The sequence below is a fragment of the Thermobia domestica genome, chromosome 10 (genome assembly GCF_964235325.1).
Source record: "Thermobia domestica chromosome 10, izTheDome1.hap1.1, whole genome shotgun sequence".
Taxonomy (NCBI): domain Eukaryota; kingdom Metazoa; phylum Arthropoda; class Insecta; order Zygentoma; family Lepismatidae; genus Thermobia; species Thermobia domestica.
The window spans coordinates 208,683,812-208,704,748 of NC_137463.1; the positions used below are offsets into that span (position 1 = coordinate 208,683,812).

Sequence of the window (20,937 nt, forward strand, 5' to 3'; positions counted from 1 at the left end):
GGTATCATTTCCATATCCGTATCACATACCTGAAAAAGGGAATTCGAGGAAAATGGAGAACTTTTAGAACAATAAACTGAAAAGATTTTTCTAGGAGATATTTTATCATGTTTTGGAGATAAATACGATATTAGGATAGGAACTCAGGTCATTTCGGGATTAATAACAAGAAACTCACATATTAACAAACGAAATGCATTTATTGTCTCATGTGGTATCTGCAAAATCATAAGCTCTTTTCACGCAAAAGTAGAAATAACACTTGATGTTAAATCGATCGACGAGAACAAATCGGGCAGTTGATATTGTTATAAATCCAATCCAAAAATTCCTTCACACTTGTATAAAGACCTAGAAGAAATCAAGACAAGAGTTATACATCATATAATAATAGAATGTATATTCAGACGCAAAAAATAAATAAATAAATAAATAAATAAATAAATAAATAAATAAAATAAAATAAAAATAACTTTACTATGTACATGTACACTCATGTCCAAAATGTTCGTCGCATATCTATAAGTGTCTTCTTGTAAGAATATAATTTGATAAAAATTTTTCAGGGTACTTTTAATACTGATACTATGTGTGTAATCGGGAAATGTATATTTGTGGTAAATTTCATAGGGAAAGAATTATAAATACGAAAATTAGAATGAGTAAAACAAAATGTCGCTAAATGGACAAGAACATTTTATTTTCGTTCTATTGTTCTTATTTACTGCTCTTTTGACATGAAATTTGCCACATACATATCTTTGCCAATTATACTCATACTAACATTATAAGAAGTACCGGACGAATTCGTTATCAAATTATATTCCTACAACAACATATTTATAGACATGAGACAATAATTTTGGACACCAGTGTACATAGTTCTGTGTTATTTCTTACATTCACAGAAAGACAACTTTTCATGTTTATTGTCTACAGTTACTTCAACGTCAAAGTAGATTGGGCATGTAGCGTAATATAAGCCTACACTATCAAATAAGTTTCCCCAACAATTTCGCTTAGTTGTATCATTATAAAAAAAAGAAAAAAGAAAAAAGAAACATAATAATTCCAACAACTTGCAGTTTGGCCCGATTGAGGCTGAGAATTGACAACTACACTGTAACAAATCGTTGTGCTATTTTAACGACATGCCTATGTATTCATGGGATTGTTTTAAAATATAACACAAACAAGTGGTTAGAACAACTCACTCTCCATTTGAAGTTGTGTGTCAAATGACGGTAGATGAAATGGCACACATCCTGTGTGTTGAATTAACGAAAGTATAGAATCGTCGATGTTATTTTCTGCGTAATTGTCAAATATGATGCGCATCTACTTGTAAGAGCTTATGCACTGAAGCTAAAAACACAGTAGAAAAAATATTAAAGAAATCCAGGTATTCACAAAAATTTCAACATGCAAACCGCGTGGTGTGTTTTACATGTTTCTGAAGAAATATATCAACGGCGAGAAGCATCACCGCATTACTGTATCACTTCTACACTGCACTAAAGCTCACCAGTCAATACCGGGGACTGTGTTTCAAAAATGACGGAAAGCAAATAGAAACATGAATAAGGAGCAATCATGTTATAGGGAAATAGGTAAGAGTTTCCTGTCATTCTTGAACAAGATGTTGGTGAAGGTTGTGTTTTGCACAATTAAAAATACATCACAATAATTGTTGGGGAGGACGAGAAAAAAATTTATGAAGATTTTCTAAATAAAGTGTTCTGTAGTGTACTATTCTTGTTTTAAAATTAGAATTTGTTTCCTACCTCGCCCTGTTAACATTTTAACAGGGCATTTCAAGAAAGGTCACGTTCGGAAACACTTGACGAAATTGACGATATTCACGAATTAATCTGTTGCAGTTCTTTTCGTTATTTATGAACGCGATGAATTGGTTGTCATATTAACTAGCTAGTATTCACAGATGACAAACCACCGTAAGAACACCGTAGAACACGCACATCACTTGCTTTTCCAACACAGAAAAAGGGTTACATCAACATCGCACGCGGAGTTATTTCAACACCGAAATATGTGTCGTAGTAACACAGAAGTGAAGTTGAACTAACACCAAAAACGGTGTTAATCTGGTGGTTTGATCTTGAATTTTAACACAGGGGGTGCTGAGTTCACATGAAAACGATGTTACTTATATGGCTTTGACCTTGAATTATGACACATATGGTGTGTTGAAATAATAAGAAAATGATATTGAAATAACACAGGGACTGTGTTATATTGACAGCTGACATGGTGTAATATTAACACAAACCAATTAATACACTACACACTGTGTTACTTTCTTCGTGTTGGTGCAACACCGCCACAAGTAACACTCAACACTTTTCCCCACACTACCGACCCTGACATGGTGTTGAATCAACACCGAAAATACTAACACAGATCCGAATTTAACACCGCTCAAAACCGGTTGTGTATTAAAACCGTAACACATCCTCTGTGTTAAACGCCAACACCGCGGGGTTTGTGTTGAATGAACACCGCATAGTGGTAGTCACGCTGGAACCACTGCCCTGTGTTAAAATTGAGTTGAATTAACACCCCCTTTTTTTTTTACTGTGTAGCAATAATTCCCGTACCGATGAATATATATCTGCTGGTAAATTAGTCGTATGTACTATTATTGATATTAAATTGACACTATGTACTAACAGTGTATTGATTCCAAGAAGAAGTAAACTCGTTAATTCCTTAGAGTATAATAACCAATCAACAATACTTGTAACTTCATTAGGCCTCGTACAACTTTGCCTGTAATTAAACCTTATACGTTCTTCATATATTTCTTTATTCCGTCACAATACTGCTAAAACTACCTCTAACTTAGTATGTGTTGCATTTATACACAATTGTAACAAAACACACCTCTCCATACATGGTAATAGCAGATCACAACTTTATTCAAGCATTCTGATTCCATCTAATGCTAAACCAGCCAACTAATTATATTGTGTTATGTCATCTCCACGGAAAGTTCCTAGTATCATTAAATATATTATCATTACTATCTACAACTACTATTTCCAAATGTAAAGAGAAAATACGAAACATTATGAGAATATTACAAACATTTAGTATGACACATTTAGTAGAATTTAGTAGAAATTTCGTAAAAGCTCTAACTTGAAAACTAATTAAATGATAAATGTATTAACAATAATGAAACTCCGAGAGAAGTAAATCATATTCGTATAATACCAACATTTTCACTAAATATACATTAGCAAGGCGTATAATGTTTCTGCTTCGCCAGCCATTCCAGATTTTATTCTTCGTTGTATACCTTGTACTTCGTTTAATACAGTGGTAAAATTTTAATTCTTTGTTATATTCTTTTAAATTTTATTTAATCTATTTATATGTGCATGCATTGTTCTTACTTTGTCAATTTGATCTCCTTCGTGGCTAAGCGGTTAGCGCACGCGCCTTTGGCGTGGGAGACCCGGGTTCGATTCCCGGCGGGAGCTCATGTGGTTCGGATTCCACATTAATCAGTAGGTCTACGTCTCATATAGCCTCGCTGCTGAACGGGACGTAAAACTCAAAGACAACTCAACAACAACATTACTTTGTCAATTTGTGAATTCACCTAAATCAATGAGGAGCAGTCAGCTGTACAATAAATTCAGATGGCTTTCTGTTTCATAGAGCTCTCAATAATACAAAGTACAGAAACAAACACAGGTTGTTGTACAGAGTGATAATTGCTTTGGACTTATGAAAAACCGATTGATCGTTTTCTTGTAAATGGAGAGCTTTCTCGTGGCTAAGCAGTTAGTATACGCGCTTTTGGCGTGAGAGACCCGGCGGAAGCTTATGTAGTTCAGATACCACCTTAAACTGTATGTCCACGTGTCACATAGCTTCGTTGTTGATATGGACGTTAAACTCAAAATCAAATTAAATCAATATTGTAAATGTATCTTGTTGCCATTGGTATTTTTGATAGCGTTGACCATATATTTTTTTTTTTATTGTAGGCCACAGTTTTTCTGCAGCAGACAAAATCTTCTCTATTATTGAAACATGGTGTAAATAATTTCCTGCTGAAACACAGGAAGATGTAAAAAAAAAAAGAAAAAAGTATTGTCACTACCCGTCATGAAAGGTCATTCCATGGAAATTGATAGCAAATTTCTGAACTTTGATTCTGCTATAGATTCAGCTCTTAATATGGAAAAAATCAGAAATATCAACAGCATCTCAAATCCGTATTAATAAACAAAAGAGTCCTAGTTCTCATCAAATAGATTTTCAGTGATATAGTCATCGCAAGAACATGAGATTCTCAAGTTCGCAGTTAAACTTCACACGAAAATATTTGCTACTTTCATCTTTGCCAACAGTAAAGAAATAAGTGAAGCAAAGAAGTTTTATCTGCGGAAAATGCTACCACACATTTCAGCATACGATAGATCTTTTTTCTGCAGATCTACTCTTTATTTTGAAATTCTTTGAAACAGTATGTATAATGTAAAATAAACTTTTCTAGCAAAATTGGTAATTTGTTTACCTTGGCCTAGCACATTTACAATATTACCAGTCCTCAGACATTGCTTCTTAGACTATTGCAAAGACTATTATTTCTTTCAAAAATTAATACACACTAAACCATAGCCTTTGCATAACTGCAGGTGAATATAACTGTTATAGAACTACTGAACAATCATCTTATATTGTTTTAGAGCACCAACCACCTCAATATGTGAATATAAATAGTTTTGTGATAATATCCAAAACTTTTACATTTGGCACTTAGATTCGTTATAACTAAATACATTCCTGTTGTAATGAATTATTTGTTAGTTCATCTCATTTTCGCATGTGCTTTATTTGACAACACCTATGATCGTCTTGTTTCTAAGCACTTTCTTTAGATATTAAATGCTGTGCACAATAGATGTGTATATGAATACTTACTTTAAGCAACACTCAACCCAAATTCTTAAAAAATAATTTAACTAAGTATGAAACTGTTTCTGTAGTACATGATTGTAGAAATGCATGAAATCTGTGCTACCTTTCAAGATGTCTACAAAACTTATCGCATTGATCTGCATGGAAATTTAACGAATAATTGCTTCTGCTTTTATATATAATTTTCAGAAATAATCCATTATTATCTTGTGGATAATTTTGTTTGTATACGTAATTGTCTTGTGATACGAATATATGTGTTATAACAGTGGTGCCCCTCCCCGTATCTCCATGACGCACCCCCTTTCAATTGTCTATCCGTAGGTGTTCTTCCATTAAAAAAAAAAAACTTTTCGATTAATTTTTACACCCCCTCAAACATATTTATATAGATTTTTAACCCTGCCCAAATACTTCAATGACGCAGTTTGCGTCATAGCCCCCCCTTGTGGGCACCCCTGGTTATAATATCATATTTTCTTGTTAATAAATTCGATTCGTTTGTGATAATTTTACTTCGTATATAATGCCTCTAATGTTTCATAATTTATTATTTCATACATAGTAAATATTCTCACACGGCGTTAATAGATTAGTTTATCTTTGTTTCACATCACAAATCTCGAATTTGAATTTTCAAGTGTCTCCAAGGTCTTCTACTTAATCCAGCACGACCCCGACAGTGACGCGAACACAGAAACCTCGAGGATAGTTTTAAAATGCCCATGCTTCTCAGAGGGATTCGAACTCCCAAAGTTTTTGCCTTACGATCGCCAGCATAACGTCACAAACATTGATTTGATTACATCATACGATTTGGTTACATGCTAGCATAGGAATAATTATTACTTCATTAAGTATGACTTATTTACCAATAATGCTTACGATTATATATTTGAGGAAAAGCTTACTTAAAACTAGGTTGAAACCGTAACACTGTGTTGCCATTGAAAACCATGTTCAAAAATGATATATGTATTTATTGAAGATAAAATCATCCCAAAGGATGTCCATAACATACCCACAGATGTTCAATAGACGTTATAGCTATATGCAATGTAAATAGATGTGAATATTTTATGGACACCCGAAGGAGTCTTATTGGTCAGGATGATATTAGCGCTTTCAAGGCACCCAATAATGATTCTTATTTTTATGGAAACAGTCCTTCAAGGACAACAAGAAAGACATTTTGAACATGGTCTTGAATTGATATACGTGTATATTTGTTCAACGTATCCAATCAAATTAACTTTTAGGTGAACTTTACCAGGATATCCAGCACGAGCGCATCCGTAACCAGAAGACACAACTCCAATCAGTTCATAGTTGCCGTCATTCGCTTTTGTCACCAGAGGACCTCCACTATCACCCTATAAGGCACAAATACAACACATTAAAGAAACTATAATCTCCTTTCTAAGAAACACTAAAAGCGTATGTTTCTTTTCTTTTAAAAAGAAACTAAACTGCATATATTTCATGACTTCTACGAACGTATAAAAGTAAATTAACATTTTAAGTCATTTTGAAGTTTTGAATTGTAGCAAGAAGTAATATTCAAAGATGTATTAAAAATTGCGATTTCAGCCCGGGAAGAACTACTGATGTTAAGATATTTTTTTATTGAGTCATGTGTATCAGCACATACGGCTTAATTATGGGTTTCTTGGATTAAGCTTCTCAATTGTATAAACTGACTTCCCAAATGCGTTACGATGTTAGTTTCACATACATTAGAAAGTCCTTTGAGAATCGAATCCTGTACCACACTCACAAAAGGCTAGTAACTAACCAAATGGTTAGATGAAAAGAAGAAAGATTAAAATCACAAAAACGATGGCGAAAAGAAACAAAAGTGTGTGACGCGTACTTATTACGTCGCTATGAACAGAACTATATGTTTGTATGCCTGATTATACCAGATGATCGGTCACTACATACTAGTAGCAAGTCACGGCATATCTGCCTGTCATCTGGATGATTCAACATCAGTACTAGAGTACTTGAATGAATATTAATATAAGTCAGTGGTGGCACTAGAGTAGAACTCGCTTTGCACTCCATCCCAATTCCAAGTCGAAATCACCCTTGGCTTTGAATTTCCTAGTGGTGTTTTATGTTGAAAGAATTCTTTAACTTCTAATATTAGATACAAGGGTAAGTGAATAAGTAACGGCAACATATTTTATTTCTTTTAAGGTTGGCTCTACGGCATTGTGTGCTCACCAGATGCTAGGTGTCACACTTCGCTTCGTCTGTGGTAGGTTACAACGTCATCACATGAGTCTGCCTTGCGCTGTTGCGAAGTTAAGATGGCCGCGCCACTCTCTGTGTTCACCCAAGAAGACCAACGTTCTGTCATCCTTTATGTTTTATTTCATAATAATATTTATTATTATTATTTGTGATCTGCAGGTGTACCCGGAGCGGAGACTCGTAGAAGACTTTCAGCACAATACAGGGACAATGTTTGCCACAGCGAAGTGCTTACCAGTAGATTAAACAGTTCAAAACTGATCGAACAATCGGGAAGTATGAGGAAAGAGTAGAGTGTCTACTACACCAAAAACTGATTTTGAACGAGTCCCTACCTTGGTTCTAAATAACAGATGTGTGGCCGTTGATGAAGTGGCAACCCATATGCAAATTAATCATGATTCTGCATATGACATCATGCATAAGAGGCTCAACTTTCAAAAAGTCTGTGGGAGATGAGTTTCGAAAAACTGAATGAAGTGGACAAGCGAAACGGTATGAGAATCGTCGTGCCTAACCTACTGGATCGTCATGCTAACATAGGTGAAGCGTTTGTTAGACGAATCAACACTGGAGATGAAACGTGGATTAATCGCTTTGAATCAGAGAGCAACGCCATAGCATGGAATGGAAGTGCCCCGAATCTCCCGTCTAAAAAAATCATGACTTAACCTTTTGCAGGAAAAGCAATGCTCACCGTGTTTTGGAACTCACAAGGGCCAATCCTGAAACATTACCTGGAAAGTAGTCACCAATAAACAGTAAAAAGTACAGTGTATGGTAAGGAAGTTGAAGCCTGCAATTCGTAATAAACGCACAGGTCGATTGTCGAAAGATGTTCTTGTGTTGCATGATAATGTAAATCCACATACCGCCGCCCACACTGCTCAAACTCTTTAGACGCTGCGTTTTGAAGTGTTGGAGCATCCTACATAGTTTCCACCTCACCTCATTGGATTACCATCTGTTTGGACCACTTAAAGATGCTCTCGAAGGCCGTCGATTCAGCCCCGATCAACAGATGAAAAAAGTGTTGCATTCGTGGCTTGCTGCACAATCAAAAACCCTAAAAACTTTTTTTTTTCTTTTTTGGCAGAGGGTATCGGAAAGCTTTGTAACGATGGACCAGCTGCATTGAAAAGCAGGGGACTATGTTGAAAAATGGCATAAATAAAAACATTGTACTTTTGTGGTAATAAATAATAAAAATTTTTGTAGATACTTTGACTCACTCTCGCACGAATATTGCAGGGAAAATTGCCATCCTGTAATCATATACTATTCCTTATAGACAGAACTAGCATCTACCTGCATTGCTGGGTTAAATTAAGAGAAAATCGTAGTATGTTTCACTAGTCAGACATTTTTTAATATTACTGAAGCGCTCTCTGATATCGGTCATTTTCGATCATTTTTATATTTTCTCCTCTCCTCCTTCCCCATGTGGAGTGGCTGAATTTAGATTTAAGCGGCATCGGAAGTGTCAATGTTCTTCACAGCGACCCAGAAAACTATGATTTCGCCACTAGTATCGGTCATTTTCGACTATTTTTATATACCCCCACCCTCCCCTTCCCTATGTTGTGGGGCACGGCATCAGAAGTGTCATTGTTCATCTGTGACCCCGAAAACTAAGGATTCGAAACTGATATTGGTAATTTCGATCATTTTTATATATCTTCCCCTACTCCTCCCTTAAGTTGCAAGGCTGAATTTGGATTTAAACGGCATCATTGTTCATTTCAGCGACCCCTAAAAACTATGGATTCGGAACTAATATCGGTCATTTTTGATGGTTCCCCCTCCCTCATATTGCGGGACACGGCATCAGAAGTGTCACAGTTCATCTCAGCAACCCCGAAAACCACGGATTCGACACTGATATTGGTCATTTTCGATCATTTTTCTATACAGTATCTCTTTTCTCCCCTTCCCCAGGAGTTGCGGTGCTGAATTTGGATTTAAATAGCATCGGAAGTATCATTGTTCATGTCAGTGATCCCGAAAACTATGGATTCGACACTGATATCGGTAATTTCGATAATTTTATACATTTCCCCCTTCTCCGCCGCCAAGTTGCTGGTCTAAATTTGGTTTTAAGCAGCATCGGATGTATCACTGTTCATCTCAGCGACTTCGAATACTATAGATTCGTCACTAATATTGGTCATTTTCGATCGTTTATAAATGTCTCTCCCCTTCCCCTCCTCTAAGTTGTACCGTAAAAGTGATATGACAAAACCCATCTTAGGTCTAAACTTCATATGTTGAAAATTTAATCAAAATCGGTGAAGTGATTCAAGAGTAATGAAGTCACAAAGACAATTACTTTCATTTTTATTATATATATATCTGTCCCCTTTCCCTCCCCTAAGTTGCTCTGTCAAAGTGAAATGATAAAAAAAAATCTCAGACACGAACTTCATCTATGTTGAAAATTTGATCGAAATTGGTCGGGTGGTTCAAGAGATTAATAGTCACAAACATAATCACTTTTAATGTTATACTACAGATTATTTAACTTAATTTTACATACTTTATTCAGTCCAAAGAATTCAAGTTATTCAAGAAGCGAAAAACAATTGATGTTGCCACACTAGAACCTATTTTTTCAATTGAATTTTCTCAATCGATTTACTAAATGAAATGAAATTTCTAGTTTTACATCCCATGCTACTATACTTAAGGCTTAAGGAAACTGGTAGATTAATGAAATTTAATTATTAAACCATTAGTAGAATGAGAATGTGGGAGGAAAGGAACAACCTGGATAAAACCCACAAAGACGATATTGTTGATCACAAGCTCGTGTGAGGTGATCAAACCTCTCGTACTAAAGATGAGAGCACTACCACTGAGCCACCTAGCCCCTCTCTCAATCGGTTCTATAAAAATGAATCGGTTGCGTACCCATTAGCATACATACTTAAGAGTGTAATTTGAAAGGGATACAAAAACTAAGTAATAGTTAAGCGTTAAGTAGTTTTGTTTATCATTTGCTTCTAAAATTGAAATAGGTAGGCTATGTGTTTAATTTGGATGATTTCTGAAGCAAATTATAATTCATTTAACCATTCATTTTCAGCACCAATACGTAGATCGATTATTTAACGTAGACTCTGAATTACATGTATTCCTATCAAGAATTGAACCCTGGTATCAAATGTCAAAAACATGTTTGCAAATCATATACCCAAGATAAAGCTTCAAAATACGAAGCTTTGCATGAATTATGCATGAAGTTCCGCAACTCTACGGGAACAGAATTTACTGACTCTTTCTGAGTATTACCTGCCTTAAACTATGACTGTAAAAAATACCGAAACCAGTATCGGTATTTTTGAATACTGAAATGTAGGTATTACTCATACTGAAATATAGATATATAGAAATATCAAAAACCATAATACCAAAGATATACCTATTTAACCATACCGAAAAATCTAAATATCGAAAATACCGTACTGAATTGTTGAAATAGCGAACCATACCGAAAATATCGAAAACCAAAATACCAAAAATACCGAATCCTACCGAAATATGAAGATATTAATCAATATCTGCATTATTCTTTTTACGTTTTTCTTTCTCCTTTATTTTTGTCTCTTGTCAAAGCAGGCGCCGAATTTCTACTTTACATTCAAGTACAGTGAAACCTGTGCTTACGGACACCTTTATAAAGCGGATACCTCCCGTAACGAACATATTTTGTAATCTCCAAACACTATAAAAACATATTAACAAACATCTCTGAAGCGGACACTCTCTAGTACGAACACGGACAGTCTTTTCTGTCTTTCATGGGTATTATTTACCTCCGTATTACGGACACTTTCTCTGAAAAGTATAGTAAAATGTGTGTTGTTAAGTCATACATGTGTTACCAAGGAAGCATTATGACAACATTTTGCCTCCTCAACTGTCTACTCAGCAACCCAGATAAAGCGTCTTTGTGTAACAACACCCTGATGTCCTTTGCTTGCATTTCACTTCCACCCAGCTTGTTTTAAACACAAAAGTGGTTGACAGTTGCCTGCTGTTTGGGATGGCACGTCATTCTACTGTCCCGCTGGAATCTCTAACCAAGCAAAAGACAAGTTTGGTATTTTTGCCCAAACTGCAATTAACTCACAAATTAAAGCAACATACCGAAAACGTAGTACGTAGTGATAAATGTAAAGTGCAGAAAACTATAACATCTTATTTCCATGTTGTGCCTTGAACATAGAGTATTGGATTGCGGAGGATAATGCAGATGCAGTAACATTTTTGCAATATTCATAAATACATTATTAATGCAAAAATGTATTTTTAATTGCATATTATCTTGTTTACTAATTTACGTAACAAAATATTAAAACCTCTCTCTAAAGCGGACACCTCTTTGATTCCCCATGGCTGTCCGCTTTAAAGAGGTTTCACTGTATATTATAAGTCCCTTACATTTTTTTTTTTGTATATACAAATATATTTTATCCGAGTGTAATTGTTGGTTCTTTATTTTTCTTTCCTTTTCTAAATGAAGTTACGTATTCTCAAGAAACATTCGGTGTTCCGTACGTAATGATGGAGGACACCAAATTGAAACTCGAAACTACAATTTCCTCTGTTACATTCCTAGACTATATTTCTTAAATAAAATATGAAAATTAAATATTGTACGAAATTTTCCACTTAAAACGGGATAACACTTTCAAGACATACTGTAATATTGTAGAGACTGATTTAGTTGTTGTTTCTAGACTTTCGTCTTTATTCAAACATATCTAATATTAGCAATTTCTAGTTACATATATTTTGTCGTCGTTGCGTATTTTAATTTGCTGATCTATCTTCTTTCGGTATTTTCGTTTTTTTAGTATTTGATCATATCGTTCGATTTTCAATATTTTAAATTTTTTGGTAATTTATGGTATTTCCTAGTTTGTTGATCATATTGATGTTTACCGTCTTTTCTCTACTATCAAGGTCATGTGAAACATGGACCTACAGTTTAACGTACGATCCGAGCGATTAATTCCCTCCAGGAATGAACTTGGGATTTTCACGCGAAAACGCGTAGGCTAACCATAGAGCGCCTAGAGAACTTCTATATAGGAATGCAATGAAAAGTATATCTAGTGCTATAGTCTTAAAATGTTCACAGAGTATACGCTGTTTTGTAAACACCTATAATTGACATAAAATATTTATAGACAATAGAAAAGTTCATTTAAAAAATAATGATAATAACGTAAAACGCATATACATATTAATAATTCCATTAAAATGTAACGGCTGAGACACTGTTCTATATAGTTCAAAAGCGTTTTATACTATGTTCTTTGTTATACTCTTTAGATAAATCACTCCATTAATAACACAAATGGGTGTAGATACACAAAAGGAGCCAACCTACTGCAAGAAAAAACAGAAAGAACCGCGCCCGATGTGCTAGAATAAATTAAGAAAACTGTGGCTAGGAGTAGTGTTTAAATACATATATGACAGTTAAACAAAACTTCCGTACTGATATTCACGGATCAAAACAACATGAACTACGACAGAGCTCATGTATATATATATATTTTTTTATTTTTATTATCTATCTCTTTTGTAATTCCCCTCTCGTGGGTATATTGTTAGCGTGTGCGTCTTCGAGGCGAGAGATCCGTGATCGACACCCAAATGGAGCTCATCTGGTTCGGATTCCATGTTAAGCTATAGATCCACATTTCATGTAGCCTCGACGCTCAGAGAAACGCTAAATTCGAACCCTATCCTCCTTATCTCTTTTGTGGTCATATAGGAGTGAGAAAAAGTGCATTTTACGCATTACCGATATACTTGAACAGCGGTTAAGAATAGAATAGAAAAGAAAAGTGATATAGTCATTTTATCATTTCAGTTATGACCCAATTAAATAAATAATAAATAAGTATAAACGAAACAAAAGTACAATACGCCTTGAAGCAGAAGGTATACTCTAATGCAGGGATGCAAATAAAGAACAAAATTTTACTCGACCAAGAAAAAACTTACCACCCCACATCCCACAATAAAAATCATTTATTTACCTTCTGTATGATATTAAATACTCGCCCGCACCAATGAGCCACTCGCCCCGGGCGAGTAGTTATTTGCATCCCTGCTCTAATGACTAAGATTGGGTGTACTCTCGACCATAGCCCTGAGTATACCCATCTAATATTTTTATAGTCCAGCGCATATTCACCTGTAACTTATGAAAGAACTAGCGTTTTATAGGATGTGTATACGGTATGGATTTTGAAAACGGTCAGTTCTACCAAAAATTGGCATTACATTTACCCGTGGGATGTTAAACTGAAAAGATTTCATTAAAATAAAATATCCTCTCTTAAAGTATTTCTATTTTGCTATGTAACAATATTAGCTGGTATTTAAAACATATCGAAATCAATATATAAATCTTAACACCGAACAATACTATCGGCATATGTGATAACGAGTAATTTCTTTCGTTTTGAGAGGTAAATAAAAATAAAAAGCGAGAAAAACTATGCTGCCTTTGTACTTAATCAAAGTTTAAAAATAAATTTACCGTGTACTTTACTAAAATAAATACTTGTTTATATTAATATAGTGTTTTTACGATTGAAACTGTTATCGTTCTTATTTTAATGCAGAAAACATAATCATCTTTTCTTGTTTTACTTTAAAAATAAACACAAGTATATTATTTCCAACTTATTTATAAATACATCTTATGACTATGACCTCATTTCTTTTACAACACGAACGTTTGTGTTCTTTGGAGAAGGGGCACTTACCATAAACTGGCAGTTGCAAGAAATCAAGTTTCAGCAAACTTCTATAACTGTGACAGATAAGGTGGAGACTGTCTGATAACCCTGACATGAAGTACCTAACATCACGTCTAACTAAAACCAGTGTCTATAGTATAAAAAACGGACAATGATGTCGGCATTCGTTTGCGGGACTATGTTTCTCACTCGAATCGGAGTAGTTTCACGTCAATACTCCCAATAGAAACAAAAATAGGCTTCGTTGCTCAACAGTATGTCACGTATAAAGGAGGGTTCCAGTTCGTGTTAACGAGTACTGCGTTTGGAAACCTTCACAAATGTTGGTAGAACTGTCAGAGGTCTCCTCATTGGTGGAAGCTCTTGGTTGCCTACTACGTGCCCTATCTTCGGCAATGCAAGTTTTTCGGAATTTGGTGGCACGTGTGTTACCATGCAGTACGATACTGGAAGTCTGTTTGAGTGTCATCTGTTGTAGTCCTCTATGATACTCTAAAACTTCGTTCCGGATATTAGAATTATTTCTATTTTCTACTCTTTTGTCAGAGGCATCTTAGATCACCTATACTGAGACTTGTCCGTAAACTAATGAACCTTCGCAGACAAAAATTCGAAATACATTTATTATATGAAAATAACATTATATAGTCATTGATATTTTACCGGCAACATTATAATCCCACCGCTATAAAACTTGTGTATTTTCTGGTCAAAAAAAATGTATATATGGTTTTCACAGGCCTCTTTTGAAACTAAATTAACAATAGTCAGGGAGTTCTACAGAGACAACATAAATGGTAGTCTGACTTTGCAAGGTCTAAGTTATACGGTGGACAAGTAAGAAAGGGTGGCGTGGTATACGACATTCTTTCTGTTTACCAGTTCTGGCCGTTTATTTTGAATTACTAGTTGCATTCGCGCTAATTCTCGACAGTACAGGTTAGAGTTTGTCGTTCTGCCCGGCAGCAGCAGCTCGTAATCCACGATGCCCCTTCAATCCCATCAAACACATAACATGACCCTCCTGGACGTCAGTGTTTGCTTTGTGACACATTGTGGAGCTCCTACTCCCTTCGAGCGCGATCTTCCTCACACACAGTTGCCGTAGATTATCCACTTCTTATCATTCGTGATCAATTGTTTTATAAATGGTTCGAGTTTGCTACGTTTCAAGGAGCTCAAATGCTTCTGTTAAACTGTTGATACATCTCTCATATAGCCTTGCTGCTTCAAATCAATCAATAAAAATTCTATCAATGACTGCTCACATCCCGGTTTTGTTCGACTTTTACCAGAATATCATTCACTTCTGCAATGATTGGTCGCTAACTGGGATCAGCATCTTGAACATCGAAATTTCTGGAACGAAATAGACAGAACTACAGGGTGCGGCACGTAAAACCGGACCGTCGTAATATTCTGGTATATTGTGTTTTTGGCAACACTTAAATAATCTACCTTCCTACCAAGAGATGGCGTGTCGAGGTCGGGTCGACTTACGTGACCTGCAGCAGTCACGTGCAGCCGCAGCCAGTGAAACTTGTCGAAACCAGTTGAGAAAAAGGCCTCGTTGTGTTAAGGCGGGTGAGTGTCAGTGTGTGATAATGCCGTATTCGATACCCGAGCGTGTTGCCATTGTTGAAGGGTTCATTCTCACTGGATCTTTTGTGAAAACAAAGAATTTGTTTCGGGAGAAATTTCCAGGACGTTCTGTGCCAGCAAAAAGCACCATTCAGGAATTGATTGAAAAATGGCGGCGTACAGGATCGGTTCAAAATGCTCCCAGGAATAGACGACCATCTGTCTGCACACCTGAGTTAAAGATGCAGGTGGAGGAGATAATGACAAGAAGTCCTCGAAAGTCAACCAGGAGATTGAGTCAACAGGTTCATGCGAGTGAGAGAAGTTGCAGACGTTTTAAGGGGACTGAAGTTAAAACTGTACCGGATAAGTGTTGTGCAAGAACTGAAGGAGCCTGACCTGCAGAAGATGGTGCATTTCTGTTCATGGCTGCTGAGCAATGTTGCCAGTGGTTTCTTGGATCCACTAATGCTCATCATGAGTGACGAGGCGTGGTTCCACCTGTCTGGGTACGTAAATTCCCAAAACAACCGGTATTGGTCGACAGAAAATACCACCTGACTTTTACTTATGGGGACTGTTAAAGGGAAGAGTATACGAAACAAATCCACACACAATTGAAGAACTCAAGACCAGGATCCAGGATGTCACCAATAGCATTAAAACACAAGAACTGACAAGGGTATATATGAATTTCCTCAATCGTGCTCACATGTGTGTTGAAGTGGGCGGAGGACACTTTCAGCACCTGCTGTGAAGGTGAGTAGTCATATTCAATACATTACATTTCATTTATGTGTTGTAGTTAATCATATTCAATACATTACATTTCATTTTATGTGTTCACTTTACGGGCCGGTTTTACGTGCCGCACCCTGTATTTTTTGGTTGTCGCCTTTGTTGACATATCTTATCCATATACGGTACAAATTTCTTTACGGGTTTACGCAATATTTGAGTATTTATCGAAATAAAATCGTAAAATGTAGTGCTATTTTGTGGATAGTTAATGCATCTTCATGGTGCAATACCTTACGTCTGATGCCACCACTTTTTTAACATTCGCTAGTTTTGGTTGCCAGCTGACAAGTGGTGTTAGCCCTGACTCAGTGCGATTCATATTCATTCAGATTTATGACACTAACGCCATCTCATGCACATAAAGCTAAATACTTTTTAGACAACCTCATATCACTTTAGCTTATATACAAATCACATAGTAATTTACTGTGAAATTTAGATTCGACTTTTATTTTCCTGTATCTGAATTACTTCGAATGTTTTATGCCCTGAAAGTCAGGAATCAATTACTCGTGAACCGATGATAAGACGACAACAATAAATAATTCGTTAGCATATGCATACATAATTTAGCAGAAAATATAACAAGCGCTTAGTAGGAAGCAAGTCTTATCTCCAATACTCTCCAATACTCGAATGCTACTTTCAGAAAAGAGCTATCACAGTCAGTTAGTGATATAATACACTAAAATTTTAAAAAAAATCTCGAAAATGCAATTTCGTACAGGTCATAAATTTTCAGATATTATTATTCTGAACGTAAAAAACAAAGACAATAAAATCGTTTACCTGACAGGAATCTTTACCATCTCCACTTGCACAGATAATTTTAGGTAACTTCCTTCCGTAACTTTGTTCGCATTTGGTCTTGTTCTGAACCTGGACTGTCACTTGTTGCAGTGTTTTAGCCGAATCACCCTAAGGAAGAAGAATGAGGCAATTATTGATTTATGTTGCTTAATTAATATAAATACATATTTTACTGGCAATTTTCTCTAAATGTTACTGATTCTTTAAAAATTGTTCCTTAGCTTTTTCATTGTCTTTGGATTTTGAAGTACATTTCAAGTTCTTAAGGGCAGGGACATGCCGAAGATACCTCGCGATCGAGGTCGAGGTTTAAGTCGCGGTCGCTACCTTGATGTCTAGGTCGCGATGGATGAAGGGCACAAATAGCGAAGAGGTCGCGCCCTCGCTGTTAAGTTCTCAGTTTAAGGAGAAACATTGCTGTGACGCATATGAAATTATTCCGTCAGTGAATAAAAATCACTGCGAAACCACATTTTGAAATTGAAAGGATCAAACAGTTTATAAATAGGGAGGGACGCGAGACAAGATGTGAGGAATGCCAAAGCCTCGTCTCTTGTTTCGCAAAAATATTTGAGTCTCATCTCTTGTTCATCTCTATCAATATTCTAAATCAAAGACTTTTACCTTTTATTCAATTTTCCGTGAATAAATACCCTCTTTTAGCATTCAGGCGAGAAATCGTTTCCCAGTAAAATAAATAAATAAATGAATCAGGTATGTCTTCAGGTTTCGAGGTGGAGGGGATATTAACTGCAGCAAATGAAGTTTCGAGACTGCAATTCCATTATTCGACGTTTCCTCTATGGATACGTCCCTGTATTTACAGGTATTTCTTTATCTTATATCAATAACGAATTTAGAAGAAACCCTTTTTATTAATCTTGGAATTGGGGAGGGCGTGGTGTTTTTAAGCATAGATATGATTAACAGTAGCTTCTTTTTTCTTTAAAAATTCTACAATTTACGGACTTCAACCTAAAAGCCCCCTCCCTGCGACCGCCACTACCTTATATAATAATAAACTTCAGTATAATTCTCAAATAAATAATTTATCTGGCATTCCCATTTCAGTTGCTATTTTGTTCCATTCTCTATTTAAAACGTGTCTATTATGATGTTGTTTGTGGCTGAAACATTCCTCATTAGTTCTATTAATATGGCTTTCATATTCAAATGTAATAGTGCAGCAAAACCTCTCCAGCATAGACACACACAATCCTCTGCAGACGAAATTTTAAACAAATGAAGACTTTATTCCGTGTAGCACTTCAGGGAGAGCCAATGAGAACACGAGCCACAGCGATGCTTCCGTTGAAATCAACTTAAAAATAAACTTAGTTGTTCATCATCGCGACCACTAATTCACCCTCGCGGTCGACCTCTAGGTCGCGATGTAGCGTACATCCTCGGCATGCGCTTACCCATTCGAATCCATGTGTTTGTGCTAGTATCGAGGGAGTACCCTACTCTCCGGATCTGAGAATTCCGGAAATTTTACGTTTTTTTTACGGGGAAGGAAATAAAAATCATCAGTTAGGAACAGGGCTTTTCGTTCACAAACGAATATTACCAACAATTAAACGGGTTGAATTTGTTACTGACAGACTTTCTTTTATTACTCTTAAGGGACGGTGGTGTGATATTATTGTTTTAAATGTACATGCTCCAACTGAAGATAAGGGTGACGATGTAAAAGAAGTGGAACGGATATTTGACCAACTCCCGCGATACCATATGAAGATTCTATTAGGGGATTTCAATGCGAAGGTAGGACGAGAGGATATTTTCAAACCGATTATAGGAAACGAAAGTTTGCATAAGGAAAGTAATGACAACGGTGTTAGACTCGTGAACTTTGCAACATCCAAAAACCTAATCGTGAAGAGTACAAAATTCCCACATCGCGACGTTCATAAATACACTTGGACATCACCAGACGGGAAAACACATAATCAAATTGATCACGTTTTAGTAGATAGAAGAAGACAATCTAGCATAATTGACGTCCGGTCGTTTAGAGGGGCTGATTGTGACACTGATCACTACCTGGTAGCAGCGATAATACGGGAGAGATTATCGTTGAATAAAGGTAATACTCAATGTCCGAAAACGGAGAGATTTAATTTAAAGAAATTAGAAGAGAGCCAGGTAAGAGAGGAATACCAGATTGAAGTTTCGAATAGATTCTCAGTTTTAGAAGACTCGGAGTGCACTAGTGTTGAAGATACTTGGATTGAAATTAGAGATAGCATTAAAAGTTCAGCAATAGAAAAATTGGGACACGCGGAAATACGTAGGAACAAACCATGGTTCGACCAAGAATGCATTAAACTAGCAGAGAAGAGAAAACAGGCAAAATTACGGTGGCTACAAAATCCGAATGAAATAACTACACAAAATTTCGCAGATATCAGGAAGAAAACTTCCAAAACTTTTAGAACAAAGAAACGGGATTTTTTGAAAGCTAAAATTAAGGAACTTCAAGATAATCGTAAAAATAAAAATATTCGGGACATGTATAAGGGGATCAGCGAATTTAAGAAAGGCTATCAACCTCGTGCTTATATCTTAAAGAAATCTGACGGAACAGTTCTCACTGATACGGATAGCCTCTTAAATAGATGGAAAGATTTCTTTGACGATTTGCTGAACACGCAGCCAAAAACTAATGTGCGTGTAGAAAAGGAGATACACACCGCATAACCGTATATTCCAGAACCCAATCGAATAGAAGTGGAAGCCGCTATAAAGAAATTAAAGAAACACAAATCTCCGGGTGTAAATGAAATTCCGGCTGAGTTGATTTTAGCTGGAGGCGAAAAATTGTGGAACAAGATACACAAACTCATTCTCCTTATCTGGAACAAGGAAGAATTGCCACAAGAGTGGAAAGAGTCAATCATTGTTCCAATTCACAAGAAAGGCGACAAAACTGACTGTAATAATTATCGAGCCATTTCTCTTCTGTCAACATCCTATAAAATCCTTTCAAATATTCTGTTAGCAAGATTGACCCCATACGCAGATGAAATTATTGGAGATTATCAGTGCGGATTTAGACGAAATCGATCAACTATCGACCAAATATTTACCATTCGCCAAATACTCGAAAAGAAGTGGGAATACAATACCCCGGTACATCAACTATTTATTGATTTTAGAAAGGCTTACGACTCGGTTAGGAGAGAAACATTATACAACGTTCTTACAGAGCTTGCAATACCGAGAAAGCTAATTAGATTAATTAAGATATGTTTAAGTGAATCCCAAAGTAAAGTCCGGGTAGGAAAATTTTTGTCCACGAGCTTCCACGTCGAAAATGGCCTGAAACAAGGAGATGCGTTGTCGCCATTATTATTTAACTTTGTGCTGGAATACGCCATAAGGAAAATCAAAGATAGCAACCAGGGCCTAGAGTTAAACGGCATTCACCAGGTTATGGCTTATGCTGATGATGTAAATTTAATAGGGAATGATAGGAGAACAGTAGAAATAAATGCAGAGATATTATTAAACGCTTGCAGGGACATGGGTTTAGAAGTAAATGCAGAGAAAACTAAATACATGGAAGTGCGTCGGGACCGTAATACGGCAAATTGTGGAGGCGTTAAAATATTAAATAATACTTTTGATAAAGTGGATACTTTCAAATATTTAGGATCAATATTAACAGACGAAAATCATATTCACGAAGAAATTAAATGTCGACTAAAAGCAGGGAATTCGTGTTACTATTCGGTTCAAA

General features: G+C 36.0%; 1 protein-coding gene across 2 annotated transcripts in view; it reads right to left on the reverse strand.

The window, feature by feature from the left end:
- Positions 1–209: 209 nt before the first annotated feature.
- LOC145662958 (trypsin-1-like) overlaps positions 210–20,937 on the reverse strand; it is a 117,685-nt gene continuing 96,957 nt past the window's right edge. For both annotated transcript variants that reach the window (XM_081729021.1, XM_081729020.1), the window contains exons 5-7: positions 17,172–17,300; positions 6,227–6,329; positions 210–351 (exon numbers count right to left, since the gene is read on the reverse strand). In XM_081729021.1, the coding sequence (XP_081585147.1) occupies positions 269–351; positions 6,227–6,329; positions 17,172–17,300 (315 nt within the window). In that variant the 3' untranslated portion in view covers positions 210–268. The remainder of the gene's footprint in view (positions 352–6,226; positions 6,330–17,171; positions 17,301–20,937) is intronic.